The 25,016-nt window shown below is 42.8% G+C and overlaps 1 protein-coding gene across 2 annotated transcripts in view; it reads left to right on the forward strand.

The window, feature by feature from the left end:
• Positions 1-25,016, forward strand: part of nat16 (N-acetyltransferase 16) — a 46,415-nt gene that overhangs the window by 14,285 nt on the left and 7,114 nt on the right. The window contains exon 2 of one of the 2 annotated variants that reach the window (XM_031290932.2): positions 19,646-19,831. The exons of the other annotated variant lie outside the window; for it this stretch is intronic. Within the exon in view, the coding sequence (XP_031146792.1) occupies positions 19,776-19,831 (56 nt within the window). The 5' untranslated portion in view covers positions 19,646-19,775. The remainder of the gene's footprint in view (positions 1-19,645; positions 19,832-25,016) is intronic. 2 annotated transcript variants of the gene reach the window in all.

Below are 25,016 nucleotides of genomic sequence, written 5' to 3' on the forward strand. Positions count from 1 at the left end.
ATTATGACAGCTTGTCTTTAGATGTGAGATGGTGTCAGAATTTAGTCTTTTCAAAGTCTTTTCAGAGTCTTCTAGTGTATGGTAGGCATAATTTCACATTTTAGCCATTCCTCTGTCACAGCTGCAATGCATTCTGGGAACATTCTTCTCTCACTTGATTTGACTATGCATGTGGAAATGCTCCATTTGGCCGACCATCTGGACTCTACATAACCACTACCCCTTCATCCCGAACATGCCAAACACCACGCTACATGAGCATGCACAAAATAGAGGGAAAGGAACAAGTTTGCTTATAGATAATTCTTATTGGTCACAAGGAATGTCAAGCATACTGGACATGACTATGACATGATGTGACATTAATGCACAGGTACTATTGGAAGCCTTTTTTTTGCATGAATGCTCGTTTTAGTTGGCATTTAGGCTGTAACACTATGTTGGGAGGCATGGTGTCTGTAGGCGCATTGGCAGAGATCATTGATTATTTGGCCACTTGGAAACAAGCTGAAACCGCATCTGACATATTATCAACTAACACAATTCATATGGGAAAATATGTTAGACATTTGTCACACACAGCATTAGTCATTTAAAGCTAAATTCTAAAATGTATTCTAAAGCTAAATTAACCACATGAGTTGCCTATTGTAGGTAACTGCATGTAGGGATCTACTTCTGGGGCAACTTGCCCGCTAACCAATTTAGCTGCTCATTCATCTGTGCATGCTGGTTTGTTCACATGTGATGCTGTTGCCAGTTAGCTTGACTAGAATAAAAACAGGTTGAAAATCAGTTTTCTATTAGGTCCAATATTTACTCCCCTTTTAGTTTAGGTTTGGTCTCCACTCGTTAGCTGCCAAATGCTCCACTATGTTCGCCAGCTAGTTGCTAACTTTTTTGCTAAAAAAAAAAAAAAATAGCTGCCTGCTCATTCGTTCTGAACTGACAACTACAATAACTATTGATTGACAGATTGTAACAGTTTTTTTTTCCAGATGCGAAAATCAATAAATAAAGTTGTAAAACAAAGAAAAAAAGAACTAGCTGCCTGCTATGCAGTTTGTCAGCCGTAAAACCAAAACATTGAGCTAAAAGAGGCTAAAAAGCTCTGTAGAGCTGACAAGAACTGCAGTGTTGATGGTAATTCTCTGTGGGTTCGTCACTATGAGCGACACCTTTCACATCACACAGTCATGTGATCCATTATTAATATAAAACTATTGATTAGTGCAGCTTTAAATAGTGGTGGGACAGGTGTATTGTTTTTCTAAGTGGCAGCCATCCTGCCCTATCATCATCATCATCATAATCTTACTATCACTGTTATTTCTCTGTCTATTGCATGGTGACTCACGAATTAAATACTTGTTGCCATGCGAGCTCCTACAGCTGCTGGAGGGGGGGGGAGAGAGAGAGAGAGAGAGAGAGAGAGAGAGAGAGAGAGAGAGAGAAAGAGAGAGAGAGAGAGAGAGAGAGGATGTGAGCTGATGTCTTTTGACAGTTTGGTATTTGGAATTGAAAGCGTGGAGGCATTATTGTATTAATCATGGAAGGGAGAGGAAACATAGGAAAGCACAACATGGACATCCTATTCTTTCTAGTTTTCTCAACACATTTACTCACACAGTCCAGTCTCTCTGTCTCCCTCTCCCCATGCAAACAGGGGCAGGACAACCAGCAGTGGACGTCTATGCGTACAGAGAATGGGAACGTGATTCTGTACATTCCACACAGGGTTTAGTTAGTTATGTGTGTTGTCATGCAAGATGCAAAGTCTGGTGTTCAAAGTGTTACAAGCGTGTTGAATTTCATGTTGTCGTGCAAATCTGACTGATGCCTCAATGCTCCTGTTGTCATATGTGGTCATGTACATGGCCCTTGTGTCTGCTCTGGTTTCCGCTACCTACTAGAGCCCTACGCTGGACTGTTTTTTTTTAATCCCGTTCCTGCCCGCTCCTGGTGGATTACTACCTACCTTGGTGTGCTTGGTATTGCTTAGCTGTGATGTTTTGCTGCAAATGGTCTGCTGATAAACTTCGGATATATAGTTTTTACATTTTGCACTTAGGTGATGAATATTATAAATCCCTACTCAGCGACTAAGCATGTCCTTTAACAATCTATGTTTTAGTCTATTAACCATGATAGTACCAGACGTATCAGTTTGATTTAAAAAAGCAATAGTTCAACAGAGAAAGAAGCATTACAGAAAGCAGAATGCTACAAAACAGAGCTATGGTGCTGCATAAGCTTATGCTCCCCCCGCTTACATCACAGCAAAGGTGGCTGCTCCCAGTTTTGAACACATGAAGATGTTAAAAACACACTTTTGAGGTCTTAAGGCATCAGATTTTTTACTCGTTAAGACTCAATCCCCTGGTTTGCAAATACATTATTGCGTGATAACACACAAAAACACGTTTTTAGCCAATTGACTAAGGTTGTTTCCGTCTCTGTGTTACCATGAAGCCCTGGGGCTTAGCATCAGCTTATCTGAAAACACTCTTCTAACCATCTGGAAGGAAAAAGATTCTGTCCACTGCACAATAAACAAGATTTAAACATCTTTTTTCTAATTTAAACCAAGATGATGAGCTGGAAATCACATATTGTCCTTGCTCTATTTAAGGGATGTGAACCAAAATTAAAACAAAAAAAATGTAATAGATGCAAAATGTGCGCTATAAATATATTAAATAAAAAATAAACAGTATCACACCAGTAATTTGAGGGCAAGTTTGCCTGTGGTTTCACTAGTCGTAACAGTACCAACTGGCCAATTTGGCCTCAGGAGAGACAGATTTACCCCCATGACGGGCAACTCACCTCAGTTTGCATTAGGGTGAAAGAGCTGACCAAAAGCTTCCTTTGCCTCCTGAGGGACCAACTCTAGCAGCTCATGGCCTGCCTAGAGACTCTCATCACCTCTCCTTCAGCTCCAGCGCCTGCTCCTGCCGACAACCTAGCTCTTGTCCCTGCTCCCCAACCAGTCCCAGCTCCCACTCTAACCCTTCTTGGTCCGGTGTGATTTGCACTTCGAGCTGCGGGCTGCTCGTTCCAGACAGAATGTTCCAAGGTAGTTTACATCATCACCTATCTCACCAGCAAAGCTTAAGCCTTGGCTAAGGCTAAGTGGGCCAAGAATTCTCCTGTCTGCTAGTTGCTGGAACACTTCACTGACACGCTCATAAGATCTTTGACCACACAACCCTCAGCCCAGAGGCAGCTTGTGGGTCTAAACCAGGTGAAGTGTTGAGTCTCTCTGACTACGCCATGGAATTCAGTACCTTGGCAGCTGGAACTCACCTTCCCTTCCCTTCCCTTCCCTTCCCGGAGGAGCCCATGCAGTTGGGAAGAACCAGACTCACTCCAGAGGAGCGACAGCGCCGTCCACGGGAGGGCAGATGCTTCCCAACTGGGCTACTTCAAGTCTGCTTGACCAGTAAAAGACAAGGCTCGCCAGTGAAGAGCTTTTCCCTCTCTACCTCGCACCCAGGCTCAACTCATCACCCCTTCCTAGACTCTCTAACACCTGATGTTAGATTCAAGGTTTATTGATAGGAGGTAAGCCAAGAGACTTTGACTCGGCCTGGTTCCCTTGCCCAAGCCATTGGAGGCCAAAGCTCTGGATGGACGTTTGTAGTGTAGAGCCACTCACCGCAGTACAAGTATCTCGTGATGCCTTTTGGCCTCACAAAATGCTTCAGCTGTATTTCAGGCTCTGGTAAATGGTGTTCTCCAAGACATGCTCTCCAAGACATGCTGAACTGGTTTTGTCTTCGTCTACCTGGATGATAACCTCTATTTCTTTCCTTGAGGAAAAGACATGTTTTCGCCAGTCCTGTAGCACTTCTTGGACAACCAGCTCTTCGTCAAAGCTGAGAAATGCAAATTCCATGCCTCCACTTTCGCATTCCTGGGGCTTATTGTCTCTGAGAACAACATTCAGATAGATCTCGCTAAGGTCAATGCTGTTGCTTAGTGGCCCACGCCTACTTGTCGCAAGCTAGTTCATCGTCTGGGTTTTGCTAACTTCAGCAGACATTTTATCAGGAACTTAAGTACTGTTGCATGCCCTCCCTCCATGTCAAGTTTCAGTGAGCTCCCCAGGCTGATCATTCTTTCCAGAGGTTGAAGAAGAGCTTGACCTCAGCACCCATCTTTATTGTCCAAGATCCACATTGGTTGTGGAGGTAGATGACTCGGACATGCGCATTAGAGAAGTGACTTCACAGCAGTTTCTGGTGGAAAACAAGCTCCACCCCTGCGCCATCCTGTCCTAGAAACTCTCCTGCCGAGAGGAATTACAATGTGGGGAACCAGGAGCTGCTGGCTGTTAAAGTGGCTTTGGAGGAGTGCCGCCATCGGCTGGAGGGAGCGGACTACCCTTTCTTGGTTTGGACTGACCATAGAAACTTGGAGTACATATAGGCTGTCCCCTGAACCAGTTGTTGCCTCTCATCACTTTCAGGTCATCCATTGAGTCTGCCATACTCCACCCTGGAGTATGGCAGACTGCCTTGGTCAATAACACTAGAATCGGCATAGCCCACGCATTAACATTGTGTTTCAAAAATTCTAATTATTCCGTCATTGTGTATGGTGTTTTCCTCCTAGCCTTACTTTTCCTAAATACATATTTTGCATATGCCTATATTGTCATGATGGCACGAGAAGCTTCTGTTAACGTTGGTACTCTTCTCCACCTCTCCTCTGCAGCTAAATTGATGCATTTAAATAATAGCCATACTGCACATTGAGACAAGGTGGTTTGACATGGTTTGATAACTCAACATTGGGGGCATCAGAGCAAAGAAAAGGAAACAGACGCCTGTCCTGTGTGTGCCCGAAACAAGGTCTCCCAATGCCCGCATCCTGGTCTCCTTTGCTTGCCCTGTCATTCATTCATTCACTTATTCTTTGATTCTTTTCTTCGTCATGTCCTGTTTTATTTTGATATACTAACCTCTCCTCTCATTTTAGATAACTTTACTTCCTGCCTTTGTGTGTTTCCTGCCACTGTGATTGTCTCTCCTGCCCTGATAAGTTTTACCAGTCCCTTTCCTCCCTAGTGTATTTAGTCTGTGTGTTCAACCTCTCTCAGTGCCAGTTCGTCTATGTACACTTTGTCAAGCGTCCCATCAATTTTCCAAGTGTTAAGTGTTCCTGGTTCTCTGCTAGCCTTCTCCTTGTCGGGTTTACCTCTGACTGATTAACTGTGTACTGAACCTTTTTCGGCAAGACAGTTTTTTTGTGGCCGAGACATTATGTGTTCGTGTTGGTCCGTTCGTCCATCTGTTTGCCCTATTCTTAAAAACCTATTCTTATAGGACCCCCTGGAGGGAATTACTTCACATTTTTTCACAAACATCCCCTTGAACTCACGGATTCCTTTATTAGATTTTAGAGGCCAAGGCTCAAAGGTCAAGGTTACTGTGACCATACGTCTGTCCCATTCTCATGAATGTGGTATCTCAGGAATGCCGGGAGGTAATATCTTCAAATTTGGCACAACTGTCTACTTGGGCTCCAGGAATAACTGATAAGGTTTTGGTGCTCAAAGTTAAAGGTACTTGTGACCTCACAAAATGCGTTTTTGGCCATAACTCAAGAACTCCTACGCTAATTAGAACAACATTTCACACAAATGTCTAATAGGATAAAATGATGAAGTGATGACATTTTATATTCAAAGGGTCAAAGGTCCACTTCACTGTGACATCATAATGTTCTGCAGAAAAACTTTTCTGGCCATTATTCAAGGCCATAACACAGGAACAGAACAGGAGATTGTGACCATATTTCACACTTGGTCGGTTACTGAATTGGTGACACTAACTCGTGGGTGCCCACCTTGAAACTGTGGTGATTGTATAGATCTTCTCTGCTGCTGGGTTGAAGATGTGTGTGAAGCATCCTTGTAGACTTTTTATACATTTTATTAAATTGCCTTCACTACATACTGTATATTATATGAGTCTGGACAGACATAGATATAAACTGCAACTTGACTGGTTGGCGTAGGCATACAACTGCAAGGCTGTGATTCTAGATTTAATCAAGTTCCTGTCCCTGAGTTGTTGCTATTGAGTCCATTTGCCTGTGGTTTCTCCAGTTGTAACATGACCATTTTAGGAGCCTCACCGGAGTGTGTTAATATGTAACTGATATGTAACTAGTTTCACAAATGAGGGATTTTTTTTTACTGGAAAAGGAAGAGAAGTGGCTCTCTGTGGGGACTCAGATCACAAATAATGGCAGTGCCACGTGATGGTCAAATTGTGGATACATTTGCGAGTCCTCCAAGGCTTTTACATGCTCATGCATGGGTCAAAAGTATGGCTTTTTAATCAGTGAAACATGTCAAAGGGTTAGGGTTAGGGTTAGTCTCATATTACAAATTTGTTGAAATGGGCCCCTGAATAGCAACTTGGGAAATACTACAAATCTTTCTTTATTGTCTGGAATTTCAACAGCTAACAATGATTTACGTCATGCGGACCGTTACGAAGACAAACGTGCCAAGTATAAATCTGCTTTTAATAGTACATGTGACTTTTCAGGGAGTGTTAAGTTTGACATTGTATTGCGCACATGCACACGTACACGCACACACACACACGCACACGCACACACGCACACACACACACACACACACACACACACACACACACACACACACACACACACACACACACAGTGTGTCGCACTACAGGGACCTTGGAGATTAATGACTGTATAGGTGCTGCAGTGCAGAGGGGAGGCCGGGGGAAGAGAACAAGTGAAGGGAGGGATAGATTTAGGAGAGGAGGAGAGAAGCAGGAGGAGGGGGGTGGTAGGTAGTTGAGAGCGGGGGTGGGGGTGGGGGTGGGTGGGTGTTGGTTAAGAGTAGCCGAAGAGGAGACTCGGTAGGGATGAAAGTATGAATGAGGCTAGCAGGAAGTTAGAACATGAGGAGGGTTAGCGGCAAAAATAGAAGGAGGCAAAGATTGGGTGAAAGGCCGTGAGGAGACTGTTGTAGGAGAATGTTGTCTGCCTGAGCAGTTTTAATGGTTGCAGATAGGCCTGACTCGTAATGAACTACTGCAAAGTCAAATAGGGCTTAGTGAGTCAAGAGTGTGTGTGCGTGTGTGCGTGCGCAGTGATGCATTGCCTTGCTCACTCTCCCTCCCTGGAATTGGACAGAGTGGACACAAAAACACAAAGCCCTCATTTCTGCTGTCCCTACATCCCTCCCTTCCACCGTTTCATCATATTTATTACACCCGCAGCTGTCTGTTGGTGTAATGACACACACGTAATCCCCACCCATCCCCCACACGCATCCTCTCTTCCACATGACTCCCATTCATTTTACAGCAGGAGCAGTTAGGGCCACCAGCACTCACTGCGTTGACATGCACGTGTCTTGCATCGGAATCCAGATTTCTGAAACGTCATATAAACAAGAGCCCCCGTATGAACGACACATAGTACACAGATACATTTACATGGCCACTCATGTGCTTCCATTGTTTTTTAGATAGGGCTGGGTTAACAAAATCGATTTTCCAATTAAAATCTTTGTTTGATCTGAAATCCATGAATTAAATACCGAAATTCATCTTTAATATGTACATTTTCATCATGGTTGTGGTGAATGGACCCCCCTTTTCCCCAAAAGGGGGTAATTTCTTAATGTTAACATTAACCTTAATGTTAAAATTCCCTAACCTAATCGAATTGGAATCGATTTGGGAAATCATTGGCGATGCCCATCCCTATTTTCAGTAGTTTTACTGAGCACTTGTGCCTGATGAGGACCCAGGTCATATAACAGCAGGAGGAAAAATCATCAATCACCGCTCGCAGGGGTCCCCACAGAGGTCGCTCAGCATTTCACTCTGTCACTCAGTTGTCATGTTGTGTTTTTCCTCTTTTTGTGACCGGAACGTTTCGCTTCACGCTCTTTGAAGTTGTAAACACTTGGGGCATGCGGGGCCCTTGCGGGGGCTTACGCAACTTGCGTAGTGAGCGCATGGGCTGGCTGGATCTGTGTCAAGCTCTCTTGAGGGCCTTCTCTGGTAGCCATGGGGGCCCTAAGCAGGTGCTTAGTTTGCATATGCATTGGGCCGGCTGCTGAAATAGTAAGCAAGTTTGTTTCCACTCTAAATGTATTGAACACTGGATGCAGAATCCAGTAATGGCCCCAAACATGCAGTGAAAGCTGCTCACCGTGTGCATATGCCAAAAATATGTATTTCTACTTTCTACTTTCTGTTTCTCAGCCCTTGACACATATTGTTTTTTAGTTTTTTTTGCTGGGCCAACTACCCATCACATGAGTTTTGACCGCACCCTTTTCACAATAACACAGGGGGCGTATTGTCTGATGACACGTTGACATGTGTCTTAATGGTAACAATACATGAGTTTTGAGAGTTGAGTTTCGACCGAGGTCTTTTCACAGTAACACGAGGCGGCGTGTCAGATGAAAAATTGAAATGTGTTTTAATGGTAACAATACATTTATTTACCTTATTTAACATTTCCCTCAGCGATATAAGTCAGTTAGTAAATTGTTGTACTGTACTTGATCCCATTTAAGGGTCAGGCATGGGCCCCCTCCCCCCGCCCGTCATCTGTTCCCTTTAACCCCCGCTCCTGACAACATGACAGCAGGGCTGCCAAAGGGTGTCACATTGCCTGCAGTTTAGACTTTTGCAACTATGTCAGAGACAGTGTAAATTGAACTATAAACTATTCAAAGATATGGTGGGAGCTAAGTGGAACATCTGATTGCTGACTGACTGCATGTAAACCAGAGTGGAACAGGAAAGCAGACCGCTGAAGTACATGTAGACACTTTATGTGAAAAAATTTGATTTCCCTCAGTGATCCCTCGGATATAGGGCAGCATGATTATGGCCAAAATGATACTCACGATCATTTTTAGTCAATATTGAGATCACGATTATTTGCCCACAATTATTCATTGATTTTAGGGACAAAAAAATCTTTGTATTATCACATTCAAAAAAGCAGAGCACAGCTTTCATCATTTCCATGTTGTGCTGCATTCCTGCTAATGTACAAATCTTTGCATCAAAATAAGTAGGGCTGGACTGTTTCCATATTGGGTAGGTATTTGGTTTTTAATTTTGGGATTGGGATATTCTTTTTTTGATTGTTGTTTTCTTTAATACCGCAAACGACTTAAAAATGAATAGCTTTAATTCAATTAAAGGACACGTGTTGCAGCGCAGTGTTTCCATTTCAGCTCAGTGTCTTTGGTGTCGCGTTTCTCGTCCTCTCTCTCTCTCTCTCTCTCACACACACACACACACACACACACACACACACACACACAGTTGTCCGTGTGACGTCCTGAGTTTGACTCTGCACACGGCTCTGCAGACAGCAGAACCCAAATAGACAACTGCTAAAGGATGTGCTTTCTGCACTGGTTGGTTTCAATGTGTGTTCTCATTGGGGAATTTAATGGAAGCCCATTTGAGTCAGGAATAAGAAAGTAAAATGATGAGATATTAAGTCATGATTACGAGAGCCATGAATTGGAATTTCAATTTTGTTTGGATGGAAATATAAACTTTTCAGTTGATCACATTGAAAGAAGCCTGCCGCTGAATTCAAAGTCAAATCAAAATGCTTCATCCATTCCGCACACTCTTGTCACAGCATAGGAAATCACAATGCTATCGCTGCAAACGCACTTTCCGACGTACAGCCAGTCATAATGTGTTACGTCTGTAAACGCAGCACCCTGATCTGGCAGGCCGAACACATCTTGGGCCCTCTCTTGCACCCGGCGCAGCGCGGCGCAAAGCCCAACACAGGTGTCTTTGCTATTTTAAGACCGTCCAGCGCCCACGTTGTTTAAATAGCAAATGCACCTGCGCCCATCTGTGCGCCCATGGGCGTGCCGGTCTTACAGGGAGGTGTATTCAGGTGCATTCTTGGCGTATTGCTATCTTGAGGTAGCGGGAAGATATGGCACCATTGACCAACAAAAACCTGGTCTAAAGTCAATAACGCAGCATTTCATTGTTATTTTAACAGAGCATTAGTAAAATGTGCCTAGGCTCGTGCACAGCACGCTTGTTACACACACAGGGACGCGCAGCAGCACACAAGCATGCAAAAGATAAAAAAATAAACATATTACAATGTGAAATATTATGCCATGATCTGCTCGCGCGCTTTCACTTCACGCACGAGCAGATCAGTTTCTTCTACTGAAAATCTCTCTTCCTGCTCAGCAAATCCTCCATCATAATAGCAATGCTCCAAGGTCCAAACGCACCTGGCTCTTAAAGGGAATGGGAGATGATCTCTGATTGGTTTATTGCATGTTACGCCCAAAACACACCAATGAATTAATGAAGACACTAAGTACAATCCTTTTGAACCATGCGCCCGGTGCACGGACCCTTTTTTTCGCCGTCAAACTAGCAAAAGTGGATTTGGACAAGCCCTGAACGCACCTGCGCCAGGCGCTTCACGACGTGTGCTTAGATCGTTAAAATAGGGCCCCTGGTATCTACAGTCGGGCTGTCAATGACTATTCAAAATTTGAATATATATGTGAGTTGCGAAAAAAAAACCTGAACATTCAAATAAAAATTTCTATTTATATTCTACCTACTGTAGAAAAAAATAGCACTACCGTGGCTGTCTGCCTCACTTGTTCTGGGTCGCTGCTCCGTAGCGCCCTGTCTGATTGAGCCCAGCCGGCCGTCTAGAGCAGACCTAGAGAATTCATAGCGAGCAAGTAGGCGTGTTGATAATCTCGCTTTGCCAGACCTTCCTCCACAGCGCTGCGGAGGAAGGTCTGGCTAGTCCACACAGCATTCCAGGATGGGAGAAAAATGTGCTCTGGTTTATTGGCATTTCTTTAAACCAATCACAATCGTCTTGGGCGGCGCTAAGTGCTGAGCGGAACCACGGGGTCGCTGCAAAATAGCCTCGGGAAGGAACTTGTTTTGGTGGAACGTGTGTACGTTCGAAGGTTGTTTTAGTCGTGCGACAGAAAACTCAGATTGGACAGATAGTCTAGCTAGCTGTCTGGATTTACCCTGCAGAGATCTGAGGAGCAGTTAACCATAGTCGTTATAAATCCGAAATGAGGGACATCCGGCGGCACTGGAAAAATCCCGTGGGTGGAACGTCGTGGATACAGACTAGCGTGTTGATGACGTTCTATCATGCGGCTGGTACTACCGGAAATAAACAAAAAACAAGGTTGAAGAAGAAGATGCCGCAAAGACAGTAATGAAAATGTCTTGTGTCGAAACGCAGTTGCTGGAGAGACGGGAACATCTGTCGGTAAGGGATGACGCCGAAAATCGTTGCTGACCAAATTACGAACAGTGTTCAAATATATTATATAGAACATTATTTTATCTGTTTATTTCGCTATGTGTAGGTATATAGATTGTTTAAAATACATGTTTATGTTAAAATAAATATACCTATACACGAAGTTATGCGGTGTCTCCCGTTGTATTGGTTTGCCCTCTTATGGACATAATGTACAAAAATAGATATTTGAATATAATGAACCTCTGTGTTTTTTTTTAGAAGGAAAAATTTCATTTTTGGCCAATTTTAACAGCGGCTCCTCTGTGGTGCAGCAGCAGCAGGCAGACAGTTGGAGACAGTAAAGAAGAGAGCCAATGAGAGAGAGAGAGAGATTGGGTGTGTTGTGCTAATCCTTGGCCCATTTGTGGTCTCATGAACAGTAATTAATATTCATTAAAAATTTGATAAAAAATTCATCGAATTGAGTGCCATATTGCTGTTTTCCAAGCTACTGTAGCTAGTTGGTTTCATCTAAACTGGGGTGGGAAAAAACAGTGCATACCGCTTGCCATGGTAATGGAATACGTCCGACTATTAACCACACACCTCCCATTCTCTGTCTGTCTGTTAACCCAAAAAAGCAGGAAGTAACACTGGCAGAAGTAGGACTTTAGGGAGCTCTAAGGTATCATTTGCGACACTTGACACCATGGCGGACAAAAGACTTTGCATACATAATCACAGCATCTGTTTGCGTCTCAATAGCCAACTGATTTACACATCTTCACCTCTCTCCCTCCTACTCAAGCTGATCACCTGAAGAGAAGTGAAAAGGTGTGCACTCAATAAGGAAACTCTTTCTTTCTCTCTCTCTCTCTCTCTCTCTCTCTCTCTCTCTGTCCCCTCCTGAAGCTGGAATACACTACTGCAGTCTGATGGCAGTAAAGCTTCCACAATCACTGCTCCTCCTGGTGGATAGATAAAGCATTGCAACTCGTTTCCACACATAATGCGATGGGGGTGTTACGAGGGGGCACTGACTTCACTAGATCATCGAGGGTGGGGGGTGGGGTCATAAACCAACCAAGTGTAGAGCAGGGACCCAGCAGGGATCATCCACGGCAGTGGTTCCCAACCTGGGGTCCGGGGACCCCTCAGGGGGGCGGCAAAGATCACAGGGGGGGGCGCAAGTCTTTATCTGGTTTGAGGTTGAGGTAAAAAAATAATATTTGCACATGTTAAACAAATTATGATAATACACTAGAATATATAATGTATACAAAAGTCTGTATAAAAACTATACATTTTTGTTCTCGCTTAAAATTGTAGTCAGGCTACTTAGTGGGCCAAACCTCCGGGACCTCTTAACCTGTGACCCTGCTGTCATCAGGTCAGCTGCTAGCTGCTATCATCCTGCCACGGCATCACTATTTTATGAATGAAACATGGCGGAGAAACGCCGGAGAGAAAAGTGCTGATAACTCCTCTGTATCAAAAAAGAAAGTAAGGCTGTATCTCGAGAGTTACCTCAACTTCGGTTTCGGAGGCGGGGGGGGGTGGGGCTCAGCTTTTCTTAGACATAAGTAGGGGGGGTGCCAAGGAAAAAAGGTTGGGAACCACTGATCCACGGGTCAGCTTGGGCCCTGTCACAGCCCAGCTGGCAATCTTAGATGTAGAATTGTCTTGGTCAAGTCACATAAATGTGATAGTCTGATGGGTTTTTTTATGATACAAAACTTTAAATAAAAGGGAAGCACAGGAAATTTTTTTTAAAGAAATTGCACGTATTGCTAGCTTTACTGCTGTGGTTTGCGACTCAGAGGAATGCTAAAAAAGTGGTATAACGTCTTATCAAAAGCTCATCAGGGGGTTGCAGCTTACAAGAAAGCTACTGCAGCAACTTGTAAGCTTATATGACCCTGTTGAATTATGCATAGTGCCTCAGATAACGCATTATTCATTGCACAGGTGGAGGTCTTAAACCATTGAGCACATTTTCTGAAGTGGTTCAGTGAATGCTTGGAGAAAGTAATGCTTCAAATAGTGGGGTAATGCTTCCTCTGGTGCTGGTTGACGGACTCTAGAGTTCTTGCCAAGGTAAGGGCAACAAGAATAACTAGTGTTTTTTTCTTTTCTTCATTTAGTTAATTACACACAAATGTCAACATTTATATCTTCTCTATCTATCTCCTGTCTTTATTTCTAGGAAAAACACCCCTTCCATCTCCTGGGCCCCTGCTAGGTCCGTTACCAGCCAAAGGCATAGAAGAATGGACCCATTATGAGCAGAAGAACTATGAATGAGAATTCAAACATTGTACATAAAAGAGCAATACAATGCTCTTAACAATAAAAAATAAAAATGTAAACACTAAATGTTTTTGGGCTCTTGTATTTGCTATTCTGTTCAATCAGTTCAAATCAATCATTTTGGAAAGATTTCGACCCAACATTGCTATCATCGCCTGGACGGTGTGGGGATGTGCATGTATTATACGCTGCACAGTTAGTAATTATTATCTTGTTGCATTTTGTTGTCTTCATGGAGGATATAGAACATGTGCTGCCCCTCTTCACAGCACTTTGTGTGATCTGAAAAAAACAATACATAAAAGTATGCAAGGCTACAAAATTCCGACCGCTACATTGTAATCTGCTCTTGATAAATTCATCGGCCCACAGTTAATAACCGGGCCCCTGGGAGTGGTGTATAAGGCCGTTGCCATTGGCAGTATCCTTGGGATGACACCTTTGGGTTCCTCTTACACAACTGCTTTTAGGCCTGGTCACACCAGAAAAATGCAAAATTCTGCAGCAAAATGAGTTCATTCCAATGGATTCCAATGGAAGAACTGGTGGGGATGAAGTCTGCGAAATATTTTCACCTCGAGTTCAACTTTGGTCAACTTTGACCAGTGTATTTGCACTGTTGACCAATTGTCAGCAATACTCAATTAAATGAAATTAATGAACAAAATTCCAGGACGGATTAAACAGCACAGAAAATAGAAATAAGCTTGGAGGGCTATTGTGACTGAAGCCGCTTTCACTAAGGACCTGAAAGTTCCAAAGTGCTTGAATTCAGGTCATCGAGCAACCACCACATTTGATGTTCTGCATCGAACACCTTGTGCGTTGATGCTGTGATATTTATTGCGGTTTACCCATGGTTTCTCGTTCTCGCTTGAAGTTGTGAGATGCGTGTTTTCCTTCCATAACACAACCGTCAAAGGGACACATTTTGTATAACTGCGGCTTTTCTCCCCTGATGACCCTAGGGGGCCGTTGAGAAAATAATTGTTGTATGCTCACTTCTGCCCTCTTACTGCGGCCACCTTTCCCTTTTTGACGCCCCCCGAAGAGGGTTTTAGCCAGAGCCAAAGGAAAATCCCCAGCGCTAAAACGTCTTTGACTTCCAGCAATCAACTCCCCTCTCATCCAGAGACGCTACATTTTACATATGCTGCTGCCTCTGTTAAGCCAGTTAAGCTGCCTTCTTTTGACTGGCCCTGAACGCTCCGCTGTGAAGCTAGCGCTAATGGGATCTTTTTGGAGTTTTACCGTCCAGAGTCAGGCTGTACCGGACACTTCCGGTGACCCTGCTGCCCTGGGGACCGGCAGCCCAGCGAGGTGATCATCTGCTCCTGGCCAGAGGAGGAGCTGCTGCTGTCGGGCACGGAGCTCTCAGCCACCCGTCAAAGCCCCGACTGCAGGTCAAAAATGGCAGCGAAGCCGGATCTGGGTCTGACATAGTGCCGTCAGTATCAAATTGAGATAGGTTGTTTCATAACTGGTTAAAAACTCCTCGTAGTCGTGTTAAAAAGTAGTCCACGTCTGTGTTTTGGTACAGTTGGTTCTCACACCTGATGCAAACCACACAAACTGTACTCAAGACCACTTTTTCAAGTGGACTTAGCATCGATTGAACAAACGTTCCCGGGTACGGTACGCAGTGTTCACACTAATCAAACGAACTAGACGTTGGAGTCATGTGTACTCGGATACTGGCCCAGGTCCCTGATGTAAAAGCCCCCTTACTGCATTATATTCCATTATATTGTTATGTTTTGAATTGCCTCCCCATTTAACATGGGTCGTCCCAAACCTTGCAGTCTTTCTCTGCCTGCATAATGTGCCCGAGATGATTCTGCAAGAACCAAAGACGGACTGCTGAGATCCGAAATGTCAACTACCATGGCAACATGGAACACATTGTCAAACTAGAAAAGAGAAGATAAAATATTTGGACATAGTCGTCTTCCTGTCAACTTCTCGTGAGGCGTCCAATGTGGAATTGGTTGCAGTCCATTATGACCCATGCATGTCGGATAGTATCATTTTTGTCTAATCCAAGAAACGACTACTAACCAACTCCAGCGACTATTTGAGCTCTCTTAAAAGTTACTAGTTTTTTTACGTTTGTGTGTGTGTGTATGTGTGTGTTTGAGTGTGTGTGTGTGTGTGTGTGTGTGTGTGTGTGTGTGGGTCGGGATGGGAGGTGGTGGTGGAGTTGGCAGGCTTGATGCAGGGGGTAGTGGGTAGCAGCTAGAGAGTACTAACAATTGCCGCCAAAGTAAAAAGATCCTGCATATGTTGCTAAAGGACCTGTGTGTAGGATTTGGGAGAAGGGTCTAGCTTGCAGAGCTCCAAATTCTGGCCCACTTTCTCCGTTGGACACATAGGTCCCCAGCTTTGAGAAGGAAGGGGCGTCTGAAATGGTGTATGCCAGAGATGATATGAGGATACAATAGCATGCCTCATAGTTCATTAGTTTGGATGAGCCACCGAGCGGATTCTGTGGCATCTCGCGGTGAGGTTGCAGATTGCATCCAACTGAATACCCCTTCCCTCACCCCTCCCTTTCCAAGCATGTAGTGGAACCTAAGGCCCTACCTAGAACCAGTGTTTGATATGAAGGCCTCATTCTAAGCTAACCAAAACACAAAGATTCTTAGTTTCAGGTTGATTATGCTAATGAAAATGTATATATATATATATATATATATATATATATATATATATATATACAGTAATAATAATTATATTCCATTAATGCCAAAAGACATCATAAATCCTACACACTGATCCTTTAAATGTAAGCATATTTCTAACTCATTGGTAAGACATGAGAATAACCTTTATCCTTAAATTTGAGGGTAGGAATAAAGGTGAAAGATTATTCATATAATGTATGAATCAAGCCTCAAAAGTAAACTAAATGAAAACTAAAACTGAACTTAACTAAAATGATATTGCCAGGTTAAACTAATTAAAACAAGATAAAAATGAACATAAATGAATTTCAGTTTTAGTTTTTTAGCTAGAATATCTCAAAAGGAGGCAGCATGAGTTTCATTCCAGGAGATGTTAAGGCCATTCTCCAACCATGACTTTTTTATGTATGTGTAGCTATATACTTCGGAGACATTATACTACAACTAAAACTAAAAATATGTATATGTATGTAAATTAATAACCTTGATGTAAACACAGCACTGATAAGATCAGTGTATAATTAGACTTCATTTCAGCACCACTGTGACCTATTAAAAAGCCTGCTGCAGAATGAGTATTGGTTGGCATGCCTCTCTCACTATGGAAGGTATTGGTTTTTAGATGGTACATTATGGTAATTTCCAACAGGATATAAATGGATTTATATTTACTGCATATTGTTGCATCAACACTGGGTTGCTTAATGCTCGCAAAAGTTCGGATGTAACCCCAGAAGGGAAAATAAAGGGGGAAAAAAGCTATATTATTTTGGTGGAGGGCCACTGGCATCTATTTGTGATCCCTAGTTCAGACAAATACAAACGCATAATGCTGTGAAAGACACGTGTATGCATGGGTCTTGTCGTGTACAGCTAAATAATGAAATACAATTTTAGACTTGACACTGATTGGTGACCTAAAACTAATCCACATCTTGTAATACAGATATAATCCCCTTTTTTTATTGCATATGACAAATCATAGGACTGTCAATTTCAATCATCCGATGTGGGCACCGTTGTGAGTCACAAATTTTGATAAAACATTTAATAACATCTAATTAAGCAATTGATTTAGACCGTTGAGTCTCACGCTATTTTATTAAAATTCAATAAGCTTCCCTTTAGTAAAAATGTACTGTATTTACAATAGGGGTTACCTGTGGGACAGGGAGAGACTCTTTCAATACCAATAAATCTAAAAGTTGCCATTAACCATGACCTCTGCCTTTATAATGTCCGGCTATGGAGTCATCCATATTGACATAATGGATTAATATTTCACTAAACATCATTCCACAAGGTCATTTTAGAAAGCAGATCTTGAGTCACATGTTTTTTTGTTTTTTTCAGTCACATGCTAACATAACAGCAGCATGCCTTAATGGACACAGATGTTAGAAGCCATCGGTCCCTTGTTGTAGTGACTGTGTCAATCTTTTTATAGTGTCAATTATTTTAATAAAAAAAAAAACATAAGCATCATGCAGATTATATTATTAAATATAGATAAAATACTCCAAAACCACAACATATTGCGTTTTACAGATTGACACTTGCTACTACTCAGTGATGGAAAAAGTACTTTTGCTTAAGTAAAAGTAGTAATACTACCGTGTAGAAATTCTCTGTTACATTTAAAAGTCCTAGGGCCCTATTTTAATGACCAAATTTTCCCTCTGAAATATAGTGGAATAGAAGTAGAAAGTGGAATGGAAATACCACAATAAAGTATAGGTACCTCAAAATTTTACTTAAGTACTTGAGAAAATTTACTTAGTTACATTTCACCACTGCTTCACTAGATGATGTTTTGTGTCTTCTAGTGTGTTTTTTCTACAACAATGCTTTTTAGGTTTAAAGGTCCTATGACATGCTGCTTTTTGGATGCTTTTATATAGACCTTAGTGGTCCCCTAATACTGTATCTGAAGTCTCTTTTATATAGGCCTTAGTGGTCCCCTAATACTGTATCTGAAGTCTCTTTCCCGAAATTCAGCCTTGGTGCAGAATTACAGCCACTAGAGCCAGTCACACAATGAGCTTTCCTTAGGATGTACCATTTCTGTGTCTGTAGCTTTAAATGCTATTGAGGAGGAGAGATAGGGGGGGCAAGGTGGAGGTGGGGGTGTGGCCTTGATGTGGCCACGGTTGTAGCTCTATTTCCTCATGGGCGGGCCAAATTATCTGGGCAGCTGTGGGCGGCGGGCAAAGCAGAGAAAGGGGAGGTAACCTTTCCCCTTATGACGTCATAAAGGGAAGATTCCAGATTGGCCCATCTGAGCTTTCATTTTCTCAAAGGCAGAGCAGGATAACCAGGGATCGGTTTACACCTATCGCCATTTCTAGCCACTGGAGGACTATAAGCAGACTAGGGGAACTCACATTAATGTTAAAAAACCTCATAAAGGGAAGTTTTCATGCCATGGGACCTTTAATACTGTAACAATTAGCTGTGGGCATGCTGTATACATTATAAAAGATCAAATGTCAAGACATTTCAGTAGTGGTTGTGATTATATGTTATTAAAGCAAACACTATACATGATGAATCAACCCGTTCTCACTCCCAACTTGTTTGGTCAGTGGCCTCCAGCGTCAGATACCGACGCAAAAATCACCCCTTTAGCGTCTGTATGGGATGCAAAAGGCATAGTAGCAGCTTGACTGCGGTGCTGTAAAATGACGCAATATAAAGAGCGACACTGGTAGCGAGTAGTATGAAAGACCAAAAGTCTTTATAAGGAGGCAGGTTGCGGTGGTGGATGGGTCAAACACACAGAACTTTCACCCAGGAGACTGGCTTTTATGTCCCGTTCTTGTCCTGCGTGTCACTTAAACGTACAAACTCTAACCCTAACCACAACTAAGTTGTTTTACCATGCATGGTGAAAAATGCCGCCAAAGCGGTCCCGACCCAGAGCATCGAAATTGGCGCCAGGAGGTCCCGACCAAGCGCGTTGTAAAATGACGCCAAAGGGGTACCCAGAGCGCCAAATATCGCCGTGGATGGGATAACATTGGAATTAGTTGAAAGCCCCCTTGCATCTGACTGAGAGGATAAAGGAGTCTTTTTGTGTCAGTAACTAACGCTGAAGGCATCTGACCAAGCGTCGGTTTTTGACGCGGTGGGACTGAGATTGCGTTGGATGTATAGAAACAGGTAGATTGGCATTTTCTTAAAATATAACTAATCCTACACAGAACCAACCAGTGTAGTTGACAATATCGAAGTATATCGCACAGCTGTCTGTATTTTCATGGCAACAAGCACAGAGTGATGATTGACAGATTCACCAACTAATCATTTTCTGGTGCCTGTGTGTCAATGGTTTGTTTCATGTATAGGCGGGGCTACGTGGGAAAAATGACATGGAGCCTGCTATCGCGCAACAGAGTGGTTTGCGTATGTGTTTGCGTCGGCAAGGAGCCTACTGGCATGAAGCACTGGAGCCAAGGATCTACCCAGGAGACATGAATGATTTTGGTGTCCATGTTCTCATCACACCAACAGGATAATCTACTGAAGACATGGTGTGTTCCTTTGAGTTTTGTATTATTCAGGTGCAAGAGACCTCTGTTCTTTTTAGTATCTTTTCTATGTGAAAGTGGGGGAAGACAAAGAGGAGAGCTGGCAGCGTACTCCAAATAAATCAAATCTGGTGTGTTAACAGAGACAAAATTGGCCTGTTCATGAGGAATGCGTGCCACATTTGACTTTGATCTCAAGTGTGTAGAGGCTGTAATACCAATCGACCTCTCTTTGCGTGCTAAGTTTTGCTCTTTATGATAAATCATCAGATGAACAATCTCTTTTGACTTACAGTAGGCCTATATAATGCCTATAATGCTACCTCTTGAGATTTGAGCTTTTTGGCCATTGCTGAAACTCAATTATCGATTGAAGAAAAACTATTAGGGCTGGGTTTAAAAAAAATCCATTTTACAATGCTAATTGATCTGGATTCATAAAATCCTGAGATTGATCTTTTAAGGGGCTCCAGGGGGTAGACTGAAGATAGTGGTAGCATATGAAACTAGACAATCTAAGGAACCCATGTCATGCTAAATAACTCCAAAGTTAGGTGAAAGTTTAGCATGGGAAAAACTGCCATGGCCATTTTCACAAATGTATGGCTTTAGGTACAGTCTCTGCACTGAAGAAAGCATTTGTACAATTTTTCGGTCTCTATGTTAAATGCTTAGGGGTCAATTCTTAACGACAACATTAACATTCATTTTTAATAATGCACCAGTGTTATTTGCATAATTTATAGCATTAGTTCTCAGAGAATCTCTTTCATATCCGAGCAAAACTTATATAGTAACTGAAATATCCCTAATTTAATTGATAATGAATTAATTGAAAATGGAATCGGGACCTTGTGAATCGGAATCGAATCGATTCAGGAAATCAGTGGCGATACCCAGTCCTAATGACTATTGGTAGATTCTTAGCTATTCTTTGTGGTCATTGTTGGTACTATTTTGTGCCAAGTGTATGGGTATGTTGGTCAATTCACCAACTAACTCATGTGACGGAATGCGCTTCTTTGTGTGCTTCCTTTGGATAACCGATTTCTCATTTGCATTGTGTCTTTTCACACCACAATTCCAAAGCTCCCCCATCTGACATGGGCATCATTAAATAACCGGACCCCAATCTGCAGCGAGCATACTGGCAATTGCCCACAGTGGCGTATTTGATGGCAGTTCAACAGTCTTTTGCAAATGTGCCAAATTCCATTTTGTTTGGAGTACACTGCCAGCCGAAAGAGAGGGAGGAAGTAAGAGCATGAGAGAGTGAATAGGAGAAGAGTGAATCAATGAGTGTGTGAAAGAGAGAGAGAGAGCGGGAGAGAAACACAAAAACAAAACAGCATTGCTCTCATTGGCAGGACCAGACTACGCAGCCAAGCCTGACACCTCATGTCAAAGCATGATGGAAAAATACCAGTGTCCACAGTGTGTACGTGTGTCTGCTGTGACCAGACAGTGTTTTCACTACAAATGCCCTTACAGCTCACATGGCCCATTGATAGATTATTGGAACATGTCTAGCATTTCTGTTTTAGTCTCTACAATCCAACAACTTCCCCTCTAATCCCCTCTCTTAATGGCATTAAAAGACAGTGCTTTAACACACACAACAAAAGCCAACAGGTAATGAATAGGGGCCTTAAGATAACCAGGTACAGTCCCAGCAACAAAGTAAGAACAAAGAAAAATGTCCCCGAGCTAGTGTTGTAAAGTTTTAAAGAAATGATCATCCATTCGTTATACAGAGATGATTTACTATGTTGGGTAGGGTTTTGGACAGCAATATTCCTTGTAGAGGAGCCTGTTTTCCATAAACACCAGGTTTATCCAGGAATAACAAGTACAGATGAAGCACTGAGCATCTCTGAACTTACAAGTATCCATGTAAAGTCTGACGGCTACACCCGATAGGTTTCACTCTAAATATTAAATTGTCTTTCCATTTTATTCTATGTTGCTATCAACGCTTGCTAAAGAAATGGCATGCACTTCTGTGGCAGATGTAGACGACTGTATTGAATAAAAGTGTATGCATTTTGTTTAATGTGTGTGAGACAGATGGCAGAGAAATGCAACTGAAACGTGTTCGGTGTGTTTTAGACTTGCTTACTGCTGACTCTGTGGAACTGCCTGTTTTGTTTTGGAGTGTTATCAGCATCGCAGCAGCACTCTAATGGCGCTCCTGTAGCATTTAGCCACGGCTAGTTTTGTTATCAATATTGTTTTTTTCATCTTACCAGCATGACCTGTAGACGTGTATCCTGTATTCACAAATTGGAGGTAAAGCCTGTGTTTTAAAAATGTTAAGGATGCTAGATCTTGAAATAAATTTAATTTTCAAAACCTTTCATCATTTGGTCACTTTTTTGGACAAAATTGCTATCATATGAGTAGGACTTTACTCAAGGCTTGTAACATATCCTCTCTCATGACCCTTCACTAAGTTCCCCTCTTGGCATTTCAGTGCTACATTGCTCGAGCGTTCTCAACATGATTCTTTCTCTACATGATGATTTTTTCAACTGTATGCTGCACCTTTGATCCTACCTGACTGCTGGACTCTGTTTCTGATGAGCTGGTGTTAAGTGCCTGCACTTGTGCTTTCATATTTAGTGATGTGGTACTATTCTTGAGTCCAGCCTTCTCCGTTATTGTCATCTATATGCCAATTGGACACTCTAAACTCACTGTTTCCCTTGCCCTTTCAGAGCCCCTAACTGCTGCATTCTGGAAGGCACCATATAGATGTTCTCAGGTAGTTCTCAGGAAACTGGCCTTGATAGTCCCGTAGCTCTGGCCCTTCACTTTCCTAGGGTTGCGCAGTCTCTGGGTGTTGGACTTCAGTTGGAATCCTGTCTTCTTGCTTTGTTAGAAGCTTTCATGACTTGGTGTTTGCAGTTGTCACACATTGGCCACCTTACTACACATATAAGACTGGAATGTCTTATATGTTGATTGCTTGGAACTAGTTCTTTCTGTTGATGTGGCATTTCAGTACAGTCCTACTCTTTCTCTATGCCTGCCTTGCTTCAGGGCCCCATTGTGATTGTGAAATCCTTAAGTATAAAGCTGCCCTGTGTGTCTGTGTGGCCATCTGTTAGTTCAACCCATTCAGTCCAAGTAATCCTCTCTCTTTGCAACCATGTGTCCACAATTGGGCAGATGTGGTCCATGCAGAAGAGGAGGTTAAAAGTAGTCCCTTTCGTGAACCTGTATTCATAATCGCTACTCAAAATAAGCAACTGGGAAAGTTGAAGTTAATGCAGTAAAGCAGCGGGGATAGTGATCTGCCTCGGTATATGCCACACTTGATGGTCCCTTAGGAAAATAAGGGTTGTTCTTTACTTTCCTTGATGCTTCATAGATACACATATAGAGATAAAGAAAGGCTTTATTGTTTCCAAGGGGGGGGATTTGTTTCCACAGTGTGTGCCTGGTGTCCTGTATCTGTGTCTGGTTGGGAGTAGCATGAAAAATTGGATAAGGGGGTGGCCATGGCCGTGTTCTATGGTGAGCGGTATGCGTGTGATGGCTCTGGTATTGAGATTCAGATGTCTGAATTACTGACCTTCTAGAGCAATAGGCATTTAAGAATAGATGTACAAAAGGCCGTCTATCAGCAGTGATTGTTAGAGTGCATGTTGGAGAATAGCGCGGAAACGCGCTTCACACCGCGAGCGGGCACGTGCGCCACCTGACGGAAAAGGGAGAGAAAGAAAAAAGAGACTCTCGCTGTCCGGAGGATAACTAGCCAGTTGAGATTGCGTGTGTGCGTCATTGAGAACTAGCCACACACACACACACACACACACACACACACACACACACAACCATACCAAAGCTACCGACGTCCATGTTTGTACTGTTGCTTGATCTTAATAAAGCATCAAAAGAGAGAAGTTGTCCCCGTCCGTGTTTTAACAGACACACCTGGGGCGAAGTTGGAAACCAGAATCAGCTACAGGGAAGTTTAAATACAGTCCTATTCTAGCCCTCACTAACAATAGATGTGTTGTATTGAATTGAAAGCTCTCTTGTTGTCAATTCAGGCAGCACTCCAGACTGCTGTGCTCGGCCTTACAGGCAGGTTATAGCTCAGTAGTCTGATAGTTGGTGCCAGTGGCATCTGTGTCTGTGGTGTCGCTTTAGTCTGGCGAGTAGCACTTCAAGCCTGTATTTAGCAGTCTTAGAAGCCTCAGTTGTAGACATTCCATCTTGATTCATATTTAATCAGCTAGTTTGTCAGTTGGATTTTAGTTTTGTGAGCCTGGTACATTACACTGGACGCCGTATGCCAGTTACACTTGGTAACTACATTCGGTAATGCATAATGCTCCTCTGTCAGTCATCATCTTGAAGGGGAATTTCGTTTTTTTTTCGTCTAACCTGGACCCTATTTTCCCATACATTTGTGTGTAAGTGACTAATGTGAACTAAAATCTTTGAAGTTGATCCATTGAGCAAGAATGCTGTAACCAGTAGCCGTGAACTGCGCTGCAATGTAATCCTATGGGGCGATAGGGTTAGTCAATGTATAGCGACCATCAATGAACGTCAACTAAAAGTGCTGTTTTTGGCCCCTGACCGGCTCGGATTGTTATTATAAATACTACGTTATGGAAAGATGGTGAAGTTGACGTTATCCTGCCATGCTTGTGTGTGACTTATTGATGCTAGGTGAAGACAGTAACTTTAGCTAATAGCATTAGCTTACCGCCGTTCTATCTAAAGCTCTCCACTCTTGGAACAGCATTTTTATGTAGGAAAAGGTGCTTTGGGGGAGGATTTCTTCTCCTTTTTAACTGGCGGTATTCGTCCTCGATCAAAATGGTCACTGCAGACCTGATGGTCTGCAAGGTGCAGTGTATGGACCGGAGTCTTAAGTTCCATTTGTAGCTGTATGCTAGCACAACTAGCCTCAACGTCAGCCTGCCTGTATCTAAAGGTAACGTCTTTAGAAGCCGTGCGAAGTGTAGGTGACATTTTGTTGGCAAAATTCCGCCACTCCTTTCACCCACACCTCTGTCTACCGGAAATTAACCTCGCGAAATTTCAGAACAAGATGGTTACAGTGTTCTCACTCAATACTAGACCAATTTTAAAGATTTTTGTTCACAAAAGTCACACAAATGCATGGGAAAGTAGATTTCCTTAAACCTGCCCCATGTGAGATAAAGAG

This window comes from Sander lucioperca, chromosome 17, assembly GCF_008315115.2.
Source record: "Sander lucioperca isolate FBNREF2018 chromosome 17, SLUC_FBN_1.2, whole genome shotgun sequence".
NCBI lineage: Eukaryota > Metazoa > Chordata > Actinopteri > Perciformes > Percidae > Sander > Sander lucioperca.